This window comes from Siphateles boraxobius, unplaced genomic scaffold (assembly GCF_051911475.1).
Source record: "Siphateles boraxobius isolate OS27281-9 unplaced genomic scaffold, OSU_SipBor_1 35, whole genome shotgun sequence".
Taxonomy (NCBI): Eukaryota; Metazoa; Chordata; class Actinopteri; order Cypriniformes; family Leuciscidae; genus Siphateles; species Siphateles boraxobius.
In genome coordinates, this window is record NW_027508975.1 from 14,499,780 (window position 1) to 14,518,313 (window position 18,534).

The following is an 18,534-nucleotide window of genomic DNA, read 5'->3' on the forward strand; positions in this document are numbered from 1 at the left end:
TGATTAATCGTGCAGCCCATCTGAAAACTTTTCTCTTTTTCATAACTCATTTCATTCTTATTTATGCATATTCACACTCTCACACTCAAATTTTCCACCAGGTTTGACATCATTGACTACGTTTACATGCAGCCAATAATCCGTTCAAAACCGGAATATTACCAATAACCCGGTCGCGCACGGCCATGTAAACACTGGCAAAAACCCGAATATGCTCATATCCCGGATTTTAAAAACCGGGATATGATACCTGGGGTACCCCTTTTCTAACCCGAATTTTTGGTCATGTAAACGCGTATCGGAATATCCCCATAATGATTTGTGTTCTGCGCATGTTCTATTCGCAAGGAATCTTGGTCTTTTGAGTAGAGGAACTTCTCAGCGCATACAAAAACCCGCGTGCAATATACCGGAAGTAAACATGGCGAGACGCAGCACAGCATACATTTGGAGCGAGGTCAGTACCATCACCAAAGCGCAAACAAAGGCGATCGCTATCTGCCCCGAACTATTCATTATCCGCGTGCTGCTGCTGTTGTTGTTGTCTTTGGATACAGGAAGAAGAATAGGAAATGACTCATATTGCGTCTTAAGGTCCTCCGTACGTCTAGACGCTAACCGTGCGTCGCCGTTTACATCGGGATATTGCAATTCCATGTATACAAGAGAAACTCTCTCTGCTCACGCATGTAAACGGGTTATTCCTAATGTTTCAGAAACCCGAATAGGGACCTTAACCCGACCATAACCTGAAAATTGGCCGCATGTAAACGTAGTCAGTGACACCAAATGAATGTCTGACTGAAAGTATGAATATGAAATTTGTGAGCAACTAAGGGTGCAAATTTCAGTGAATAATGATTTCAATTTAAATCAAGTAATGGAAGGTTGTTTTTTGTGTGTGTGTGTGTGTGTGTGTGAATTTTACCTTAATTTTTTTTTTTTTTTTTTGATAATGATGTTATCATTTGTCACATCACATCAGCATGCGTTTTGGCCCAGCAGTTTAGCCTGCTTTTTCCCAGCTCACAGTCAGAAAAACAGCCTGTTCCTCCACACCTCTGTGGGACGCAGATGCTCCTGTTACCCCGACGATAGTTGCCAAGCAGCTGAGGAAGTGCTAATTAGGAGAGGAGAGATGATGGCGAGTAGTGGAGATGGAGGAGTGTGTACATGTGTAATTGTGTATTTGCGTGAGTGTGTTTTAAGTAGGCTTTAATCAGTGGACTTGTAATGGTCCCTCCTGGTGTCTTATGACTGCTGTGTTTTTTTAGAGGGCCCAGAAAGCTTTTAGTTTGTGCACACAAAGAGCTGCATTACAGAGGAAAAAAAACACCAGCCTGTTTATATGAAACTTTGGTATTCTCTCCCTACAATAATTATGATTATAAAGTAGGTTGTTGCACTCAATTTTGGGATAAATAAGTAGAGTTGAATGCAGTATATTTGCAACTGTTTTCATAATTACATACTATATTGTATACACTGTACTGTATATTTCAGGTTGTAATCGACTAGGATAGTTTAGCAAAAAGTGAGTGTTCTCTCATTACCTATTAGCATAGACTACCATTCAAACAATAAGATTTCTTTTTACATAAATTAATGCTTTTATTCAATGAAGGTGAATTTAATTAATCAAAATGACAGTAAATAAATTTCACGTTATTGCAAAAAGAAAATCTTTTTCAAATAATTGTTCTTTTGAACTTTCTATTCATCAAAGAATCCTGAATCCTTTTTTATTATGGTTTCCATAAAAATATTAAGCAGCTCAACTGTTTTCAACATTGATAAAAATAAGAAATGTTTCTTGCACACCAAATCAGCATATAAGAATTATTTATGAAGGATCATGTGACACTGAAGACTGGAGTAATGGCAGCTGAAAGTTCATCTTATTCATCACAAGAATTATATTTTATATTGTATTAAAAATATTATTTTAATTTGTAACTGTATTCTACAATATAACAGGTTTTACTGTATTTCTGATCAAATAAATGAAGCCTTGGTGAGTATAGACTACTTTCAAAAACATTTAAAAAATCTTACAGACCCCAAACCTTTGAATGCTAGGTTGCCTTAAAGGGGAAATGTGTGATTTTCTCTTGTATGTTAAGTTTGCTACTACCATCACTTTATGGATTATTAATAACGCTATGTCATGGTGAGTCTTCACCAACAAGCATTTTTGTATACTTATTTTATTATATTTACACTACTGTTCAAAAGTTTGGCATTGGTAAGATTTTTAAATGTTTTTTACTTATGCTTACGAGAATGCATTTATTGGATCATAAATACAGTTAAAAAACACTAGTATAGTAAAATATTATTGTGATTTAAAAAAAAAAATTCTGTTTGAATTTTTTTAAATGTAATATATTCATGTGATGGCTGGATTTTTGTGGAAACCATGATACTTTTTTAGGGATTCTTTGAAAAATAGTTTTTTTTTTTCAATAGAAATCTTTTGTAACATACAAAATGAATTTGCTGTCACTTTTAAACAATTGAATCTGTCTTTGCTGAATAAAAGTTGGTAACACTATAGTTTAGGGTCCAATTCTCACTAATAACTAGTTGCTTATTAGCATGCTTCTTACTAGGATATTGGCTGTTTATTAGTACTCATAAAGCACATATTAATGCCTTATTCTGCAAGGTCATATTCTACATCCCATAATCCCAATTCCTAAACTTAAGAACTACCTTAATAACTAGGAGTTTCTATTTAGGAGTTTATTGAGGCAAAAGTCATAGTTAATAGTTAGTTAATAGTGAGAATTGGACCCTAATCTAAAGCAACCATAATTTTATCATCTACACTCTTAAAAAAATGTTATTTTTGGCATCTATGGTTCCACGAAGAACATTTAACATTCATGGAACCTTTCCATTGCACAAACGGTTCTTAATAATGAAAAAAGGTTATTTAGATAATTCAAATCTTTTCCACACTGAGAAGAAAATGGTTATTTTAAGAAATGTTCACTAAAAGGTTCTTTTGGAACCAACGAGGGTTTTATGGCATAGATGCAAAAACTTTGTTTTGCAACCTTTATTTTTAAGAGTACAAGTACAAAAACACATTTCTAATAAAAATAATGCAAAATTGAATGTTGTATCTGAATGGGAACATTGTTACATTGCTTTTGCTGGTGATGTACTCAACAAGCCATTAGGCGGAGACTGCAAACAAACGCACGCAATCAGAGCCCACGGGGCCCAAACTCATGGTGTGATGGTAAACAAAAATTATGCGCGGTGACAGCCGAGCCCCGGGGACGCAGACTGCCGTGGTTGCATGTGTATTCTTGTGTTGGTTTCCACTCTTAGGGACGGGCTTGCAGGAATAACGGATCTGGAAGGGACTAGAATGTGTAACTAAGTGTGTTTTTCAGGCATGGCCCAAAACAAGAGTTGTCAATGATTCACTTTAATGACATGGAGATGTACAGTCACATGTGACAGAAACGCGAAATAAAAGAAGTTCTCTTGGAGGAAGGAAGGCAGGGGCACACAAGAACCATACGGAGTTGCTGCCGCGTCCCAGTTCTGTCGTATGGTTTCCATGGCAATAAATAATGCAGCCCAACTGCATCATCTTCTCATTGGTTTGGACGCCATGTCCCTGGAAAAAACGGCAACTCGAGCACAAACCTGCACCATTTCGGGAACTTACAACAACCAAAGTTTTTAGAGGAATTGCGAAAAGTTCTGCATCACTTATCCAAATGGTCTAAGGCAATAGTAAGTAGTTCACCTAAACATTTAAATTCTGTCATCATTTACTACCACATTCCAGTCCAATATGTTGTTTTTTGTTTATAGAACATAACCATTTTAAGTTTTGGTTACCTGGACTTTCAATGGAGGGACAGAAACCTCTCAGGTTTCATTCAAAATATCTTAATTTGTGTTTCAAAGATTAACCAAAGTCTTATGTGTTTGGAAAAAAGTAAAAGCTGACAGAATTTTCATCTTTGGCTAAACTATACCTTTAAGGGCCAGATTTACATTCACTTCAGAATCTCGTCAGAAGTGGCAGGTCATCTAGGTACTTTTTGCCTACTCTTTCATAACCACTATGAACTCGGACATACTTCTTTTGACACTGTTTTTCGCCTACTATAAAGCAGGGAAGTATGCAGTTTCGGATACAGATGCTTTTTTTCTGTTAATGGCGCAAATACCAGTAAATTGACTACCGCAAACCACATTAGTAAATCAAGTTGCTTGATTTATTTAAATACGCTTCTCCCACAAATGTTGTGTTTGAAAGGGAAACTCCTACAAATGCATATGCGATAAGGTCAGTCGCAAAAATAACTGTCCATGCCTTTTCTTAGCTCATTTTTCACTGCACATGCACATCTTTAATGAATCCTGACAGTAGTTTTTTAGCAAGAGAGGGTTTGCGCTGGCACAAGCTGTAGTAAATCTGGCCCTACGACTCTTTATACAGCTTTTCTATACAAACAGCTTTTCTTCATGACAGAATGATGACACAAGTTTTATTTTTGGGGTGGGGTGTAAACGTTTTTTTAACTTAAATCTTATCATAGATTCATAGCGGTTAATGCCCTTCTTTCGGTGAGTTGGTGAATGAGCAGGTCAGTGGGTTGATGGGTGGGTGCAGAGCATGGCTTTGAGCCCGGATGGGAACAGCTGAGTGGAAAGGGAACAAGAGAAGTGATAAGTTGCGTGACCCACAACCGTTTTTTTTTTTCATGGCGCACTGCCGTCCACCTGTTGAAGTTTGAGTTGTTCTCTGCATGGTTTGCAGTGAAAAGAAAACCTGACAGAAGGAAAGAGACATTCTGATTCTGCTCCATGCTATAGTAGCCAACCAGGAATATATGTTTAAAAAAGACCAAAAATGAAATATAATCCATTTTTAAAGGAAGCTTATCATGGAAAATATGATTTTTTTTTTTATCTTTTGAAATAAATTGTATGTTCATTTAGCAAAAATGTAAGCTGCAAAATTAGTCATTCAAAAAATCAGCATGGCTATGGTACATTACTGTTCAAAGGTTGGGAAATTAAAAAAGAAATTAATACTTCTATTTAGCAAGAGCACATTCATTTGAACAAAAGTGACTTAAATTCTTTTGAAAAAATGTAAAAAATTTCTATTTCAAATAAATGCTGTCCTTTTAAACTTTTTATTCATCAAAGAATCCTGAAAAAAAAGGATCACTGTTTCTACAAAAATATTAAGCAGCGCAACTGTTTTCAACATTGGTAATAATAAGTAATGTTTCTTGAGCAGCAAATACGCATATTAAATTGATTTCTGAAGGATCATGTGACACTCAAGATTGAAGTAATGGCTGCAGAAAATTCAGCTTGTGCACAATTTTAGTGTATTTTTGATCAAATAAATGCAGCCTTGGTGAGCATTAGACTTCTTCTAAAACATTACAACATCTTACCAACCCCAAAATTCTGAATGGGAATGTATGATGTCACACATTTCAGCTGTAACCAAATTCACAATATATCATTGCCTTTTCTACCTTATTGATTAGTAAAATAACTTACACAGTAAGTTACACAGTATTCATCAAATTGTACAACATTTCAAACTACACCATTACACAAGGGATCAGAGGGAGGTCACAATATCAGAGGGAGGTCATTTACTTCTACAAGTCTTAAAGGTACAATATCAAAAACAGCCTGTTTAATTCTGAGATCAGAGAGAGAGAGTTCAACATGGGTGCTAAAAACAAATTATAAGTGGACTTGGAAAGTAAATGGAAAAAAATGAAATGCTACAAATCTGAATAAAAGAGACTTTGTGTGCCATTCTGGTCTTTTCACTCTGAGAATTGGTGATCATTTTTAAATACTCTGAGGAACTGAGACGACTGTGCATTTAGGGAACAGGGACAGGATCAGTCAGCGGAGGTGTCCCTTCTCGTCTTTTCTGCCCTACATAGAACGTTATTTTTGACTCCATCAAATGGAACTTTTTTAGCCCCACTTTACTGCCTCTGAGCCACTTATATAATAGGCTGATAAATCCCGGATGTGTTTAAAATAATGTTTTAGGTGTAATTAGCTACAATACATTTACTTTAGCTTTTCTTTTATGTATTGCGTACATAATTATTTGTCATTTTTGTCATAGAGCATAAGAAGTTAGTTCTACATTTCATAAATTGTACATTTTGTGAAAGTTTATTTTTAGTACACTACCATTCAAAAGTGTTTTGTTTGTTTTTTTGGAAACAAATATATACAAAGCTCTGTCAAGAAACTCGGGATTGGCGCAGGCTCAAAGATCCTTTCCTATAGGGCACAGCTGATTGTTTCCTGCTGTATCATTAGCCAATGAGCTGGCTGCTCAACCTTCAAATACTTGGTCAGCATTTGCTGTAGCAGTGCAGTGCACTTTCAGAAACCCTCCACCTTCCCCAGCTCCTACATTGGATTCTCATCATGAACCACTTAAAACCAAGCAGAAACACAATTGAGTGCAAAGCTTTGCCTGCTTTTTATAGGCCACAGGGAGCTGTCACAAGCTATTTTGGGGATGTATTCAGCAGCATTGTCTAGAATCAAGAGTAATTATGTCATGTCATCTGTTTCTTCCAGAGTGAAGAACACTCCTCTGCCAGTGAAAGTGTGCTCCACAGCAGTCCAGGTACATATGAGCGGCAAACCTAAGAGTATCACCGTAGAGACCAAACCCGGCCAGACCATTGCAGACTTCAAGAAGAGTCGAACAGGATTCACCTTACTACTGCCGCATCAGTAAAGCCAAGGCTTCACAGGACATGACATAAAACAGTATTCACCCATTCAGTCATAACTTTCAGAGATTCCCTATCATATCAAACACGATTGGATTATTTAGTAGGCCTATATAAGTGGACGAGAATTTCTTGATAAGCAATGCACTTTGTTGTATTAATAGAGTGCTGCAGTGACATAAATCACCCTGGTTCCGTCAACGAAAACCCAATACTTTTTTTTTTATTCGCTTTTGGATTATTGCAGAAATAAGCTCTGTGACCAACAAAGGTTTATGATTCTTGCTCGTATTGTTCATCATGATAATCTTCAAAAATTAACACAAGCTTTATGAATTTTTGAAGACTAAATGTAATTGCAGAAGTCAAAAGCTAAATGTAGGGTATAAACGAACCGCACAGTGGTTGCATGATTTCAACGTCAACACCATTAAGCTTCAGTTAACTCTTTTTTAGTTTTTGAGTCAAGAAAGTTTGTAAGAACAAGATTATGAACACAACGTGAGTAAATGAGTTCATCTCTTCGGCTGATGATGTTTAATGTTCCCGACAATCTCTAGTCCCATTTAGACACTTGTTAGACAAGTGTCTAAATGGGACTACTGAGATAGACGAATGTAAGCTTTAAAAAGAAGCACAAGGGGGATTAGTGTGATCTATTTTATGTCGTAGAATAAAACATGAAAATATCTTGAGCTTGTGTTTGTCAAAGACCTCGTTTCTGGCATTTCACCAAAAACCCATTGACTTCGGGACGATAGAACCTAAAGCGCAGGTACAGGTATAGGCCTAAAAAAATCCCATAGTCCTCTGTGTTAAACAGAAGAAATATCTAAACTAGGTAGTGTCACAATACACAGCATAAACGATTCTGCCGTCCCTCCTCTATTTTTATTTTTGCACATGAATTAGCTATAAAGTGTTGTCATGTTTTTTCAATTGTAGTTGGATTATGTAATAATGCTATTTTATTATTTATGTACATTTCAGAGGGAACGTTCTATTAATATGGCCGTTGCACTTTTCATAACATATGGTAGAGTATATTTTTTACGTTATTATGAATTTATTTTACTGAGGGACAGGGTGTACAATTTAACGGTGGAGATGTAACCAAGAGTATGTGTGAAAATTCTTGTATTTTCATTTGAGTTTCGTGGTACACAGACGTATTTAACCAAGGTTTACAACACCTCAGGTCAAACTGTACAATTGTTACTGCGCTGTAGTAGTAAATGTATACACAGAGGAGTGTTTTAATGCTTATTCAACTGTGTCATCTTTAAATTGCTTAACAACAGCAAGTATGATGTAATGAAATCATTTGAGAGCCTTATGATATTGTTATATTAAATGCTACATGCAATGATTGTGTGGTTTTTAATTCGCATTGTTTTTTAATGCAGTTTTAACTGAAGATTCTCAATAGTGACAGGTTGTCTTACAGGTTGTTTTCTATTTCCTGTTTTCCACTCTCCTGCTGCGAGCGTCTTTCATCCGTTCTGACATCCTTGTGTTTTTATTTTTGTGAATTTTTTATTCAAATTTTTTTTTGTATGCTACTTTGCATGCACCTGTCTTCTGTTTCTTTCTCAATGTGTCATGAGAATCATTTGATATTGAATGTCTAAAAAAAAATTTTTCACACTCTACTCTGTTGTCAGTTTACTTTTTGGGTATTTGACATGAAATGTCAAGCAACAGCATTCTGTTAAATCTAAAATGATTTCAAATGAGTTTTATATAATTATCATTAATGTCTTTATTTAAATTTAGAAATTGCCTGGGATGTTTGTACTTTAAAAAAATATTGAAGTAAAGTAATCTTTTTAAGTGAATTGCAAGACAGTTTAATTAAAATTGTGAGGAAGAAAAAAAGAAAGTGGTGAAGGCAATTGCAGCACATAACTATATAAACTGCATTTAAATGAAGCATGGACGTTTTATCTACAGTCAAAAAAGTTAATGTTAATGTTCCTATTGGAAACAAAAGCCTGATGTACATTTTGGACGCATGGTAAAAACATTTTAGGAAAACTAGTGCTTTAAAGAATCCAATGATCAATACACTGATTTAAAGTACTTGATGAAAGTATGTGGTTATCTCTCTACAAAGATCCACAGAAGAACCCTTAAGAGTGTAGAAAAGTACCCCAAATCAGTGTCAATCAGAACTATCAAAATCTGAAAATAAAGCGAAGGGTCTTAGAAGCTCTTTTTTTAGGTCAGTAAGCTCTGCACCAAAGCCATTCTGTGACCAAGTTTGTTTTCCTCAATCTCATTAGTCATGTTTCTAGAGCAGATCGAGTCACAGGCAAAAATAACTATTCCCCCGGCAACAACACCCGCCTTCAACCCCACCACATGGCAGCAAACTGAGTTTCTCTGATAGCTAATATGAATCAGGTTAATTTGTGACTGGGTCACCGGATTCATATGGCACGTGGGGCTTGTTTTTGAAGTTTGTCATCGTGACCTAGCACATGCTTTTCATTCACAAATGTGAATGTAAACAACAGAATGCATGGAAAAATACCCATCCTTTGTAGATAGAGCTTATTTCCTCCATATAGGCCTGTCCCTCTATAAATTAAAATTGTATAAGTTAATGTGTAATTTTTAGTTAAAAAGGCCATATTATGCCCTACAATGACTTGATTTTGTTTTGGGGGTCTACTAGAATCATGCTTGAATTCTTATATATATATATATATATATATATATATATATTACATTATTGAATCACCTCTCTTCTCAGTCTGTCAGTAACACTCTTTTGATTCCCTGTCTCAATGAAGCCCCTCCTTCTGAAAAGCGCAATGTGCTGTGATTGGTCGGCTGGATCAGTGTGTTGTGATTGGTCAATTGGTCGGAATTGGAAAAAGTTTCAACACTACTATAATGCAACTCAACCAGGCCTTGTCCTTTTTCATGCTCAAATATCAACATTGCACACTAAAGAAAGTTGAAAGGTAAAAAAACAAAAAAAACAATAGATCTTCTTTAATATACCTTTTCTTTCAATGTACATTCTTAATATTTATGGACATTCTTCAAAAATTATGACAGAATTTTCACAGCAAGTCTCTCAGGTAGGACTTCTACTCATCTTTCCATTTCATTTATTTTGCCACTCTGCCGATTGGATCAAGGCTCATCCAATCATTGTGCAGCTGTGGAGATGAACTCTGATCATTCACTCTTGATCAAAACTTCCAACAATCCTCCATTTTCCTCAGTGACCCCTCCTCCAATCTTCCATTTGTATCTGTGACAGCTCGTCCAATCACATGGCTCGCTAAGTGACAGGGCTCTGTTCCATAAAAGAGTCCTTGTTGTTCTGGTGGACTGACATGGAGATTTACACCCAGCCATGACAAGAAGTCTTGTTATACATGATCCTTGTCCTATTTTTAAACATTTTCTTTGAAGAATGTAAAAAATTAACATTATTTAAAACAGGAATAAATATAATAAAACATAAACAAGCTGGCACAAGCCACTCCTAATCTTTGGGTTAAATTTGACTGTGTTGTGCTGTTTGCTCTCATGGTCACATGTAGCAGTCTAGCAGATTACTGTGGTTGCATGCATGTTCACTTTCACTGAACAAGACATTAGGACAAATGTCGGAGTTGCACAGCGACAACACTTCATTGTACTTTCAAACCATGAAGAGAGCACTTGAGAACTTTTATTTTAACCTGACCTCAGCTAATGTGTAGGTTCCAACAGAGACACAGAACGAAAAGTATTCAAAAGTTTGCAGTCAGTAAAGTTTTTTTAAGAAGTTTATAAAATATGTTACATTTTTCTTTTTCAAATAAATGCTGTTCTTTTGAACTTTCAAAGACAACTGGGGAAAAAATGTATCACAGTCTCCACAAAAATATTAAGCATGACAACTGTGCAGCAAATCACATTTTAGACTGATTTCTGAAGGATCGTGTGACTGAAGACTTGAGTAATGATTCTGAATAGTCAGCTTTGTAATTACATTTTATAATATATTACAACAGAAAACGTCTCGGTTACGTACCTACTCAGGGAACGAGGGTTACATACGTAACCGAGACATTCCCTTTCGTTGTCACTCCGAGTTACGTCGGATGACGACGAATGGGGTTACCAGTCTAATCACGCCACCTTCACAGCTGTCTTCCAGTGCCCTGCGTAAATCTGAGATCCCTGTCGTAAGACTAGCAAGGACTCCTATTTAACACTGGAATACCAAGGTACACTGGGGAGCATATCCCATAGTTTAGAGGAAATATGCAAATATAGCCAGCCCAAACGGGGGGGGGGGGGGGGGGGGTGGGGGACTTAGAGAATACACATATGACCCGAAGGATGCATATAGAGAACACTGGGGTGTCCAGCCGCAGGTGGAATATTTCAACCCCAGGGGTGGCAAGGTGGCTTGCCAAGGGAAAGACACATGCTCAGAGAGGCTTACAGTGGAAATACACATGTGGGGGTCGCTCAGGGGAGGGACCATGCACAGGGGAGGCACCTAGACGACGCGCAGGCAATAGACACTGGCGCGGACGTCAGGAGTGCTGGAGGAACTCAGGGCTTTCGGAGAAGCTCACCTGAGGAGAATATCGCACGTATCCAGTCCGTGGAGTGGAATGGCGAGCAAGCGAAGACACCTGAGCGGGTCCAATACTAGCTGGTTGAAGCGAGTACATGAGAGGACACTGGCTCCACTCGGAGATGTCTGTTAGCGAGGCGCCATGCGCTAGAGCCCAAGAGGACGCCACACTCCGGGTGGAGTGGGCAGTCACACCAAGGGGGCACGGTCGACCTTGCTGCTGGTATGCCAAAGCAATGGTGTCCACTATCCAGTGAGACAACCTCTGCTTGGAGAGAGCCTTTCCCTTCAGCTTCCCACCATAACAGACAAGAGCTGGTCTGAGGTCCTGAAACACTGCGTTCTGTGTACGTAGGTGCGGAGAGCACATACTGGACAGAGCAGTGCCAAGGCTGGGTCTGCCTCCTCCGAAGGCAGCGCTTGCAGGTTCACCAACTGGTCCCGGAAGGGAGTGGTAGGAACCTTGGGCACATATCCAGACCGGGGTCTCAGGATCACGTGAGAGTAAGCCGGCCCGAACTCCAGGCACGCTTCGCCAACGGAGAATGCGTGCAGGTCCCCTACCCTCTTGATAGAGGCCAGTGCAACCAGGAGCGCTGTCTTCATCGACAGGAGCTTAAGCTCCACTGATTGCAAAGGCTCAAAGGGAGCACTCTGCAGGACAGTTAGAACCACCGCGAGGTCCCAAGAGGGAACGAGAGGAGGGCGAGGAGGATTCAGTCTCCTCGCTCCTCTCAGGAACCTGATGATCAGGTTGTGCTTCCCAAGGACTTACCTTCTACCAAGTCATGGAGTGCGGCAATAGCGGCAACATAGACTTTGAGGGTGGAGGGAGACAGCCTTCGCTCCAACCCTTCTTGAAGGAAGGAAAGCACGACACCGACCGAGCATCTCCGGGGGTCTTCTCGGCGAGAAGAGCACCAGCTGACGAAGAGGTTCCACTTCAACGCGTAGACGTGTCTCGAGGACGACGCTCTAGCGGAAGTGATGGTAGCCACCACCGCAGGTGGTAGGGTACTCCAACCTGCCTGGTCCCGCCCAGGAGCCACACGTGGAGGCTCCAAAGATTGGGAAGAGGGTGCCACAGGGTGCCCCGTCCCTGAGAAAGAAGGTCCTTCCTCAGAGGAATGGGCCAAGGAGGTGCTATCACGAGGAGTAAGCCCAAGTGATCTGCTACAGACACAGCATCATCCTCTGTAGCTTCAAAAGAAAACACACAGGACACCCGAGGGTAGACTCGTGGAATCATCAGTTCGCTAGCGGGCACCGTCATTAAAGAGGGGGGGCTGGGGCGTGGACACAGAGTCGGCGCCTTGTTCCAGATCAACACCCTCAGGTCACCCTGGCCACCAGCCGAAGATCGGGTGGTAGATGAGGGGACTCTCACTCTTGCGAGTTCACCGAGTCTCGACCTATATATGACGCGATGATCACGTTCCTAGAGAGAACATGAGTCATCCACGAGCGCTGTTCAAGCATGATCAAAGCCCAAACACATTAGACAGCGCTCGTGCCCATCAGAGTCGGATACCAGTCCGCTGCAACCAGAAATGCACGGGCGAGCCGTCTTTAAAAAGACGTGCCGCGTGCGAGCTTTTTTATGAGAGGAGAAAAAAGGCCGTGATGTTGAAGCGCTCAGGGAGACACACACACTCTGGCAGATCACTGCACAGATCAGGCACTGTGAGCTCGCTGCAGATCGCCTTCACACCAACACCGGAGAGAGAAGCTCATCTCGTAGAGTGAATTCCGAGATGGCTGTGGAGTGAAGAAATACTCTTGGCTCCGAAGCAAAAACATATCTGCATGTTGCTGGCGTCCTCCTTTTATACCCACGAGGTAAGGCGGAGATACGCTATGCAAATTCCGCAGACCGATGGTATTTCTTTGCCATTGGCTCGTTTTGTAATATACTCGAAGTCGATAGGTGTTCTATGCGAAACCCCATTCGTCGTCATCCGACGTAACTCGGAGTGACAACGAAAGGGAACAATTATTTTAAAACTGTAATCATATATTTAAAAAATATTATTGTTTTACTGTATTTTAGATCAAATAAATGTGGCTTTGGTAAGCATAGGTGACTATGTTCGAAAACAATAAAACCCCAAACTTTTGAACAGTAGTGTACATTTCACTTTTTTCACTTTTGTCACACAGCTTTGTGGGATAATACTGTCAAAGGTTTGGGCACACTTTATGTATCTCAAAAACTATATCACCTGTTGCATTAAATCTTGAATGTTTTAACCAAACTCAACTTGTTTTATTATTATTTATTTATTTTATTGATTAATTGGAGCCGATGTAGTGAAGCAGAGCAGTCAACAAGTGTCCATAATCAGATCCTTCTCTATGGAACCGGTCCTACTCAAACCAGCGTCTCCGGCATGGGAGATGGGCACGCTAACAAGGACGCTAAAAACCACATTCTCTAACACGCCTCTTAAGGCCAGGGGAGTGAGGTTTACACGCACAGCTCTTGACTTGCTTCCATTACACTCACCCCCCCTAAACCTCACTCCCATCCGGGTCACGGCACCAAATATAAACCACACTCTGAGTGGGAATCGAACCGGCATGGAAGCCAGGCGTGATCACAAAGACGCTAAAGGGACGTAGTCTCTAGAGTCAGTCGCTAGTGTGCCTCTTGAGGCCAGGGGAGTGAGCTCTTACTAGCTTGCTTTCGTTATATCTACATTTTTTAGATATGGTTGTGACTAAACAATGACAATCTCATGGCAATACGTAACTACGTTTTGGTGAATTGGTGGCTAATTTGTATGAATTTGTAGGATCTCATCCGTACGTTTTTGTACTCCCTCGTAAAATAGTTACATTTTCCAGTGAGATTGGGTTGGATAGACAGAGGAACTAAGTGTCCAGTTAAATGTTGTTTGTTCACTTATAAAACATTACTGCTCATTTCACCTGAAATTTCACATTTCATTTCACCAGTGCTTAATAATATACAGCTTGACAGCACAGCAATTCACATTCCATGTGCTACGAGTGTGAGAACTAGAGAAAAGGCATCCTGCGTTGTCTGTGTGTGGATGGACTTACATCTGCTGAGCAAAGTGAAAACTTTCAGAAAAACATATGTATTTTATTACAACAGTTTAGTTTTGATTATGAGCTGTACACACACATCCATAATATGATGCATTTCTGAGTAAAACAGGATGTTTGGCAAGAAAACAACTGCTTACCTGAAAAGGGAAGTTATTTCAAAGGGAGAACAAGTTATTCCATTTTGATGGCAAAGTTTTGTTTTGCTTCTTTGAATTAATGGAAAAATCTGATTCACAATAAGATCAGGGATGTCTTTTCAGAAAGCTAATAGGGTTTATTTTAGCTTCACATTGGCTTCAAAGTGATTTTTTTAAGTCTTTTGGTTTTGAATTGAATTAAAAATATTTCTCTCGTCTCTCACCTTCAAATGTTTGTGAAAATACAAAGATTCATCATTTTTCTTTCACAATGTCAAGCGCTAGAGCAAAACCGAAACGAAGCAAGAAAACAAAAACACATTAACAGATGTCTAGCAGGAGAGTATCTGCGTCTGTTTAGAAGCCTTAAGGACTGTAAAAATCTGAGAGATTTATCTGTGGGTGGATAAAAAGAAAGACCTTAGTGTCAGAGCATCTATACACCATCACACAAAAGATGAGACTGACACATGACGACAGGGAGATTTGTGTCGGTAGAAGCAAAAGAACAACCATCTGCACAAAATCCTCATTTTCTGTTTCAATTCCACTTCAATCCTATTCACACCACTGCCCTCCTCCTCTCTGTGGAGTTCTTTAAGAGCCCAGTCAGAATTTCTGACCTAGGTCAAAGCCATAAGCTCGTCTCTTAATCTCTCACACTGCATGTGATGACCAGAGGAATTAAGGCAATTTAGAGACATACGATAAATGGGACTAAGCCTAAAAAAATCCTAAGCAAAGTTCACACAAAGCATGTTCGAAATGCATTTTTGGTTGGATTCTGTTTTGTTCAAGTTACTTACATAAACTTGAACATTAACTTACATTAATCAGAAGTGATTAAATACTTTTTAAAATACAGATCTACAGGGGTTGGACAATGAAACTGAAACACTGGCCAATATAGTTTTGAAGGTTTCACGCCTACATATGTGTGCGTGGCCAATGGTCAATATAGTTGAAACTGTGTTTCAATGAAGTTCTGTTTTTAGCACTGTATAATCTCAACCTTGAGGTGTGAATGTAGGTGTAATGGTTTTATTCTCTTCATCTCTCAAAAAAGTCTAAAAACAAGCACAGATAAGAGGACAGTAACACATTTTTAATGCTCAGAGAAAGTCAAGGTAAAGGCCAAGTAGGAAGCAGAGAGAATTTACACAATAATAAACAACCCTTGGCTCAAAATGTTCTAAGATTATAATTTTTTTTTTTTTCTAACATTAATTGCTTGGGTGTTCTGAGTTGGTACTAGGGCATTGCTAATGGGTTGCCTGGATGTTCTGGTTGGTTGCTAGGATGTTGGTTTGGCAACATGTTCTTTGTGGTTACTAGGGTGTTCTGGATGGTTGCTAGGGCATTGTTAATTGTTTGCAAGGGTGTTTGTTTGCTAAGTGTTCTTGGTGGTTGCCAGGGTGATTGTTAGGGCATTGTTTATTGATTGCTTGAGTGTTGATTTGCTAGAATGTTCTTGGTGGTTGCTAAGGTTTTCTGGATTGTTGTTAGGATGTTGCAAGATGGTTGCTTGGGCATTGCTAATTGGTTGCTAGGGTGTTGGGTTAACAGAGTGTTTATGGTGGTTCCTAGGATGTTCTGAATATTTGATATGGTGTTCTGGATGATTGCTAGGACGTTGCAAAACTCGTAATTTGAGATATCCTTCATATATCACAAAGAGTTTAATACTCAGGTTCAGAGGTTTGTTCAAATCCATAACTCTGTATGAACAATATTCACTGTGATACTTGCCTTAGCAACCAACTTGCCCGACCAGTCCAATCTAAGTGCATTTTCAACCACGTCAGAAGGCAGTGGGCTTCTGCAGCCGTCACAGAAGTGAATATGTGAACAAGTAGGTGATTGCTGATGGACTTGCTTTGATTCAGAGCAGCTCCCTGGACATATAACCATCTGCGACCCAGTGAATCGAGGGGGTTTGATTCTCAGGCTAGATTTACGGCAGCACACACTCACTTCACAGACTGCTGGGTTGGGCTGCGTATATCATATGGAGCAGGGACACAATAGTGCTGTGTATCTTGCACATGCCGTGAAGAGTCAAAGTTAAAGCTTTCAAAAATGAACAATAAACAAACCCAACAGGTGCACAGAATTGTTACTGTGTAGAATATATGAGCCTGTCTGTGAATACCAGTAATAAATTTCCTTTTATGTTCCAAACAAAAAAAGAGAGAGAAATGTTCATGCTCGACCAAACAATGTTATCATTAACAATGTCATCAGCAAGTATAGTTTTTAACCCATTTCACAACAACCCCAAAGTTAAAAGTAAATAAATAATAGGAAATTACATTTTGAGTAAAGAAATCAGGGTTTATTGTCTATTCTAACATTTTCATGACCTCACATAGATTCACATTAGAGGACATTGCAGCCATTTTACTTGATTTTGATTTCTTTTATTGTATTTCCATTACTTTAAAGTATTCTTATATTTGCATAAATTAATTAGTGTTGTCAAATCACTATCTTAAAAGTGTGTGTGTGTGTGTGTGTGTGTGTGTGTGTGTGTGTGTGTGTGTGTGTGTGTGTGTGTGTGTGTGTGTGTGTGTGTGTGTGTGTGTGTGTGTGTGTGTGTGTGTGTGTGTGTGTGTGTGTGTGTGTGTGTGTGTGTTATTATATGTATGTATATATATATATTTAGATATACAAATACAGAAATACACACACATATATATTTACAAACTTTTATGTTAGATGCGATTAATCGATTTCACAGCGCTAAATTAAATATGTATTAAATAAATATTAATAAATATTATTTTTTCACATAAGAAGAAATTAGCTTTACTGTCTTGTAAATGTCTTGATGCCATAAAAGTTGTAATAGTCATAAAAACGGACTTAATTTTCTTTATGCAAACTACATTTTCTTTTTTCTGTTGATTATGGGGTGAAATATAATCTTGACTAGTTTCATGAGATTTACATTTATTCATTTAGCTGACGCTTTTATCCAAAGCGACTTACAATTGCTATATATTTCAGAGGTTGCACGCCTCTGGAGCAACTAGGGGTTAAGTGTCTTGCTCAGGGACACATTGGTGTCTCACAGTGGATTCGAACCCGGGTCTCTCACACCAAAGGCATGCGTCTTATCCACTGCGCCATCACCACCCAGATTTATGCAGTATTAAGGCAGGGACAAAATATCATTTGAATACTTTATTAAATAGTTATAATCAAACTGAAAAAAGAAATTCCACCATCAGAAGTCACATTTTTCACAACATTTTTTCTTTTCAAGTTTTAGAAACAACAACAGCATCACTCTGTGAACTACAATATATGCATGTGTACTACTTCCAGAGACAAGAAGCACAACCCTCTGGACTGCGCTGTGCCAACAAGAGCACAGGAGGTTTCAGAAGCTACACCAAGGCTGATGGTGGTTTAAGGAGAGTTCAGGAGCTACATAACCACAGTCCAGAGAGGTTTTGTGCGCAAATAATGAGCTCAGTCCAAAATAATCCAGATTGGCTTGCTCTCTGAAAGGCCTTTGTGGCACAGCATACTGTTTGTCTGTTTGAAGATGTCAAAGAAAGCTGATAGATAGTAGAAATAATGTCTACCAAGATCAGAATACCATTTGTGCTGAAATAGAGGTGAAGACAGGGGTGAAGAGATGATTATTGAGACTGTGTCACAGTCTTTCTGATGAACTGGTTAAAGCTGATGTGTGTATATAGTTTAACGTGAAAGTTGATTCCCCCAAAGAGCGCAAACATCGTCGCTCGTTGAATTAGTTTATTGGAACAGTAACATTGACTTAACCAATGGTTAGAGGTGGGACTAAATGCTTGTCTTACAATTCCATTGGTGGAGATTGATGCAGAAATTACACACAGCAGCTTTGAAACATCTGTTAGTGACTGTGTGATAGTCGCTATTTCATGACCTCCCACAGAGGAAATGACAACAGCGAAATGTTTGTCGC

The 18,534-nt window shown here is 39.0% G+C and overlaps 1 protein-coding gene across 1 annotated transcript in view; it reads left to right on the plus strand.

Moving 5' to 3' along the window:
- myo1g (myosin IG) overlaps positions 1 to 8,136 on the plus strand; it is a 51,385-nt gene extending 43,249 nt beyond the window's left edge. The window contains exon 22 of the mRNA XM_077196482.1: positions 6,613 to 8,136. Within this exon, the coding sequence (XP_077052597.1) occupies positions 6,613 to 6,775 (163 nt within the window). The 3' untranslated portion in view covers positions 6,776 to 8,136. The remainder of the gene's footprint in view (positions 1 to 6,612) is intronic.
- The last annotated feature ends 10,398 nt before the right edge of the window (positions 8,137 to 18,534 follow it).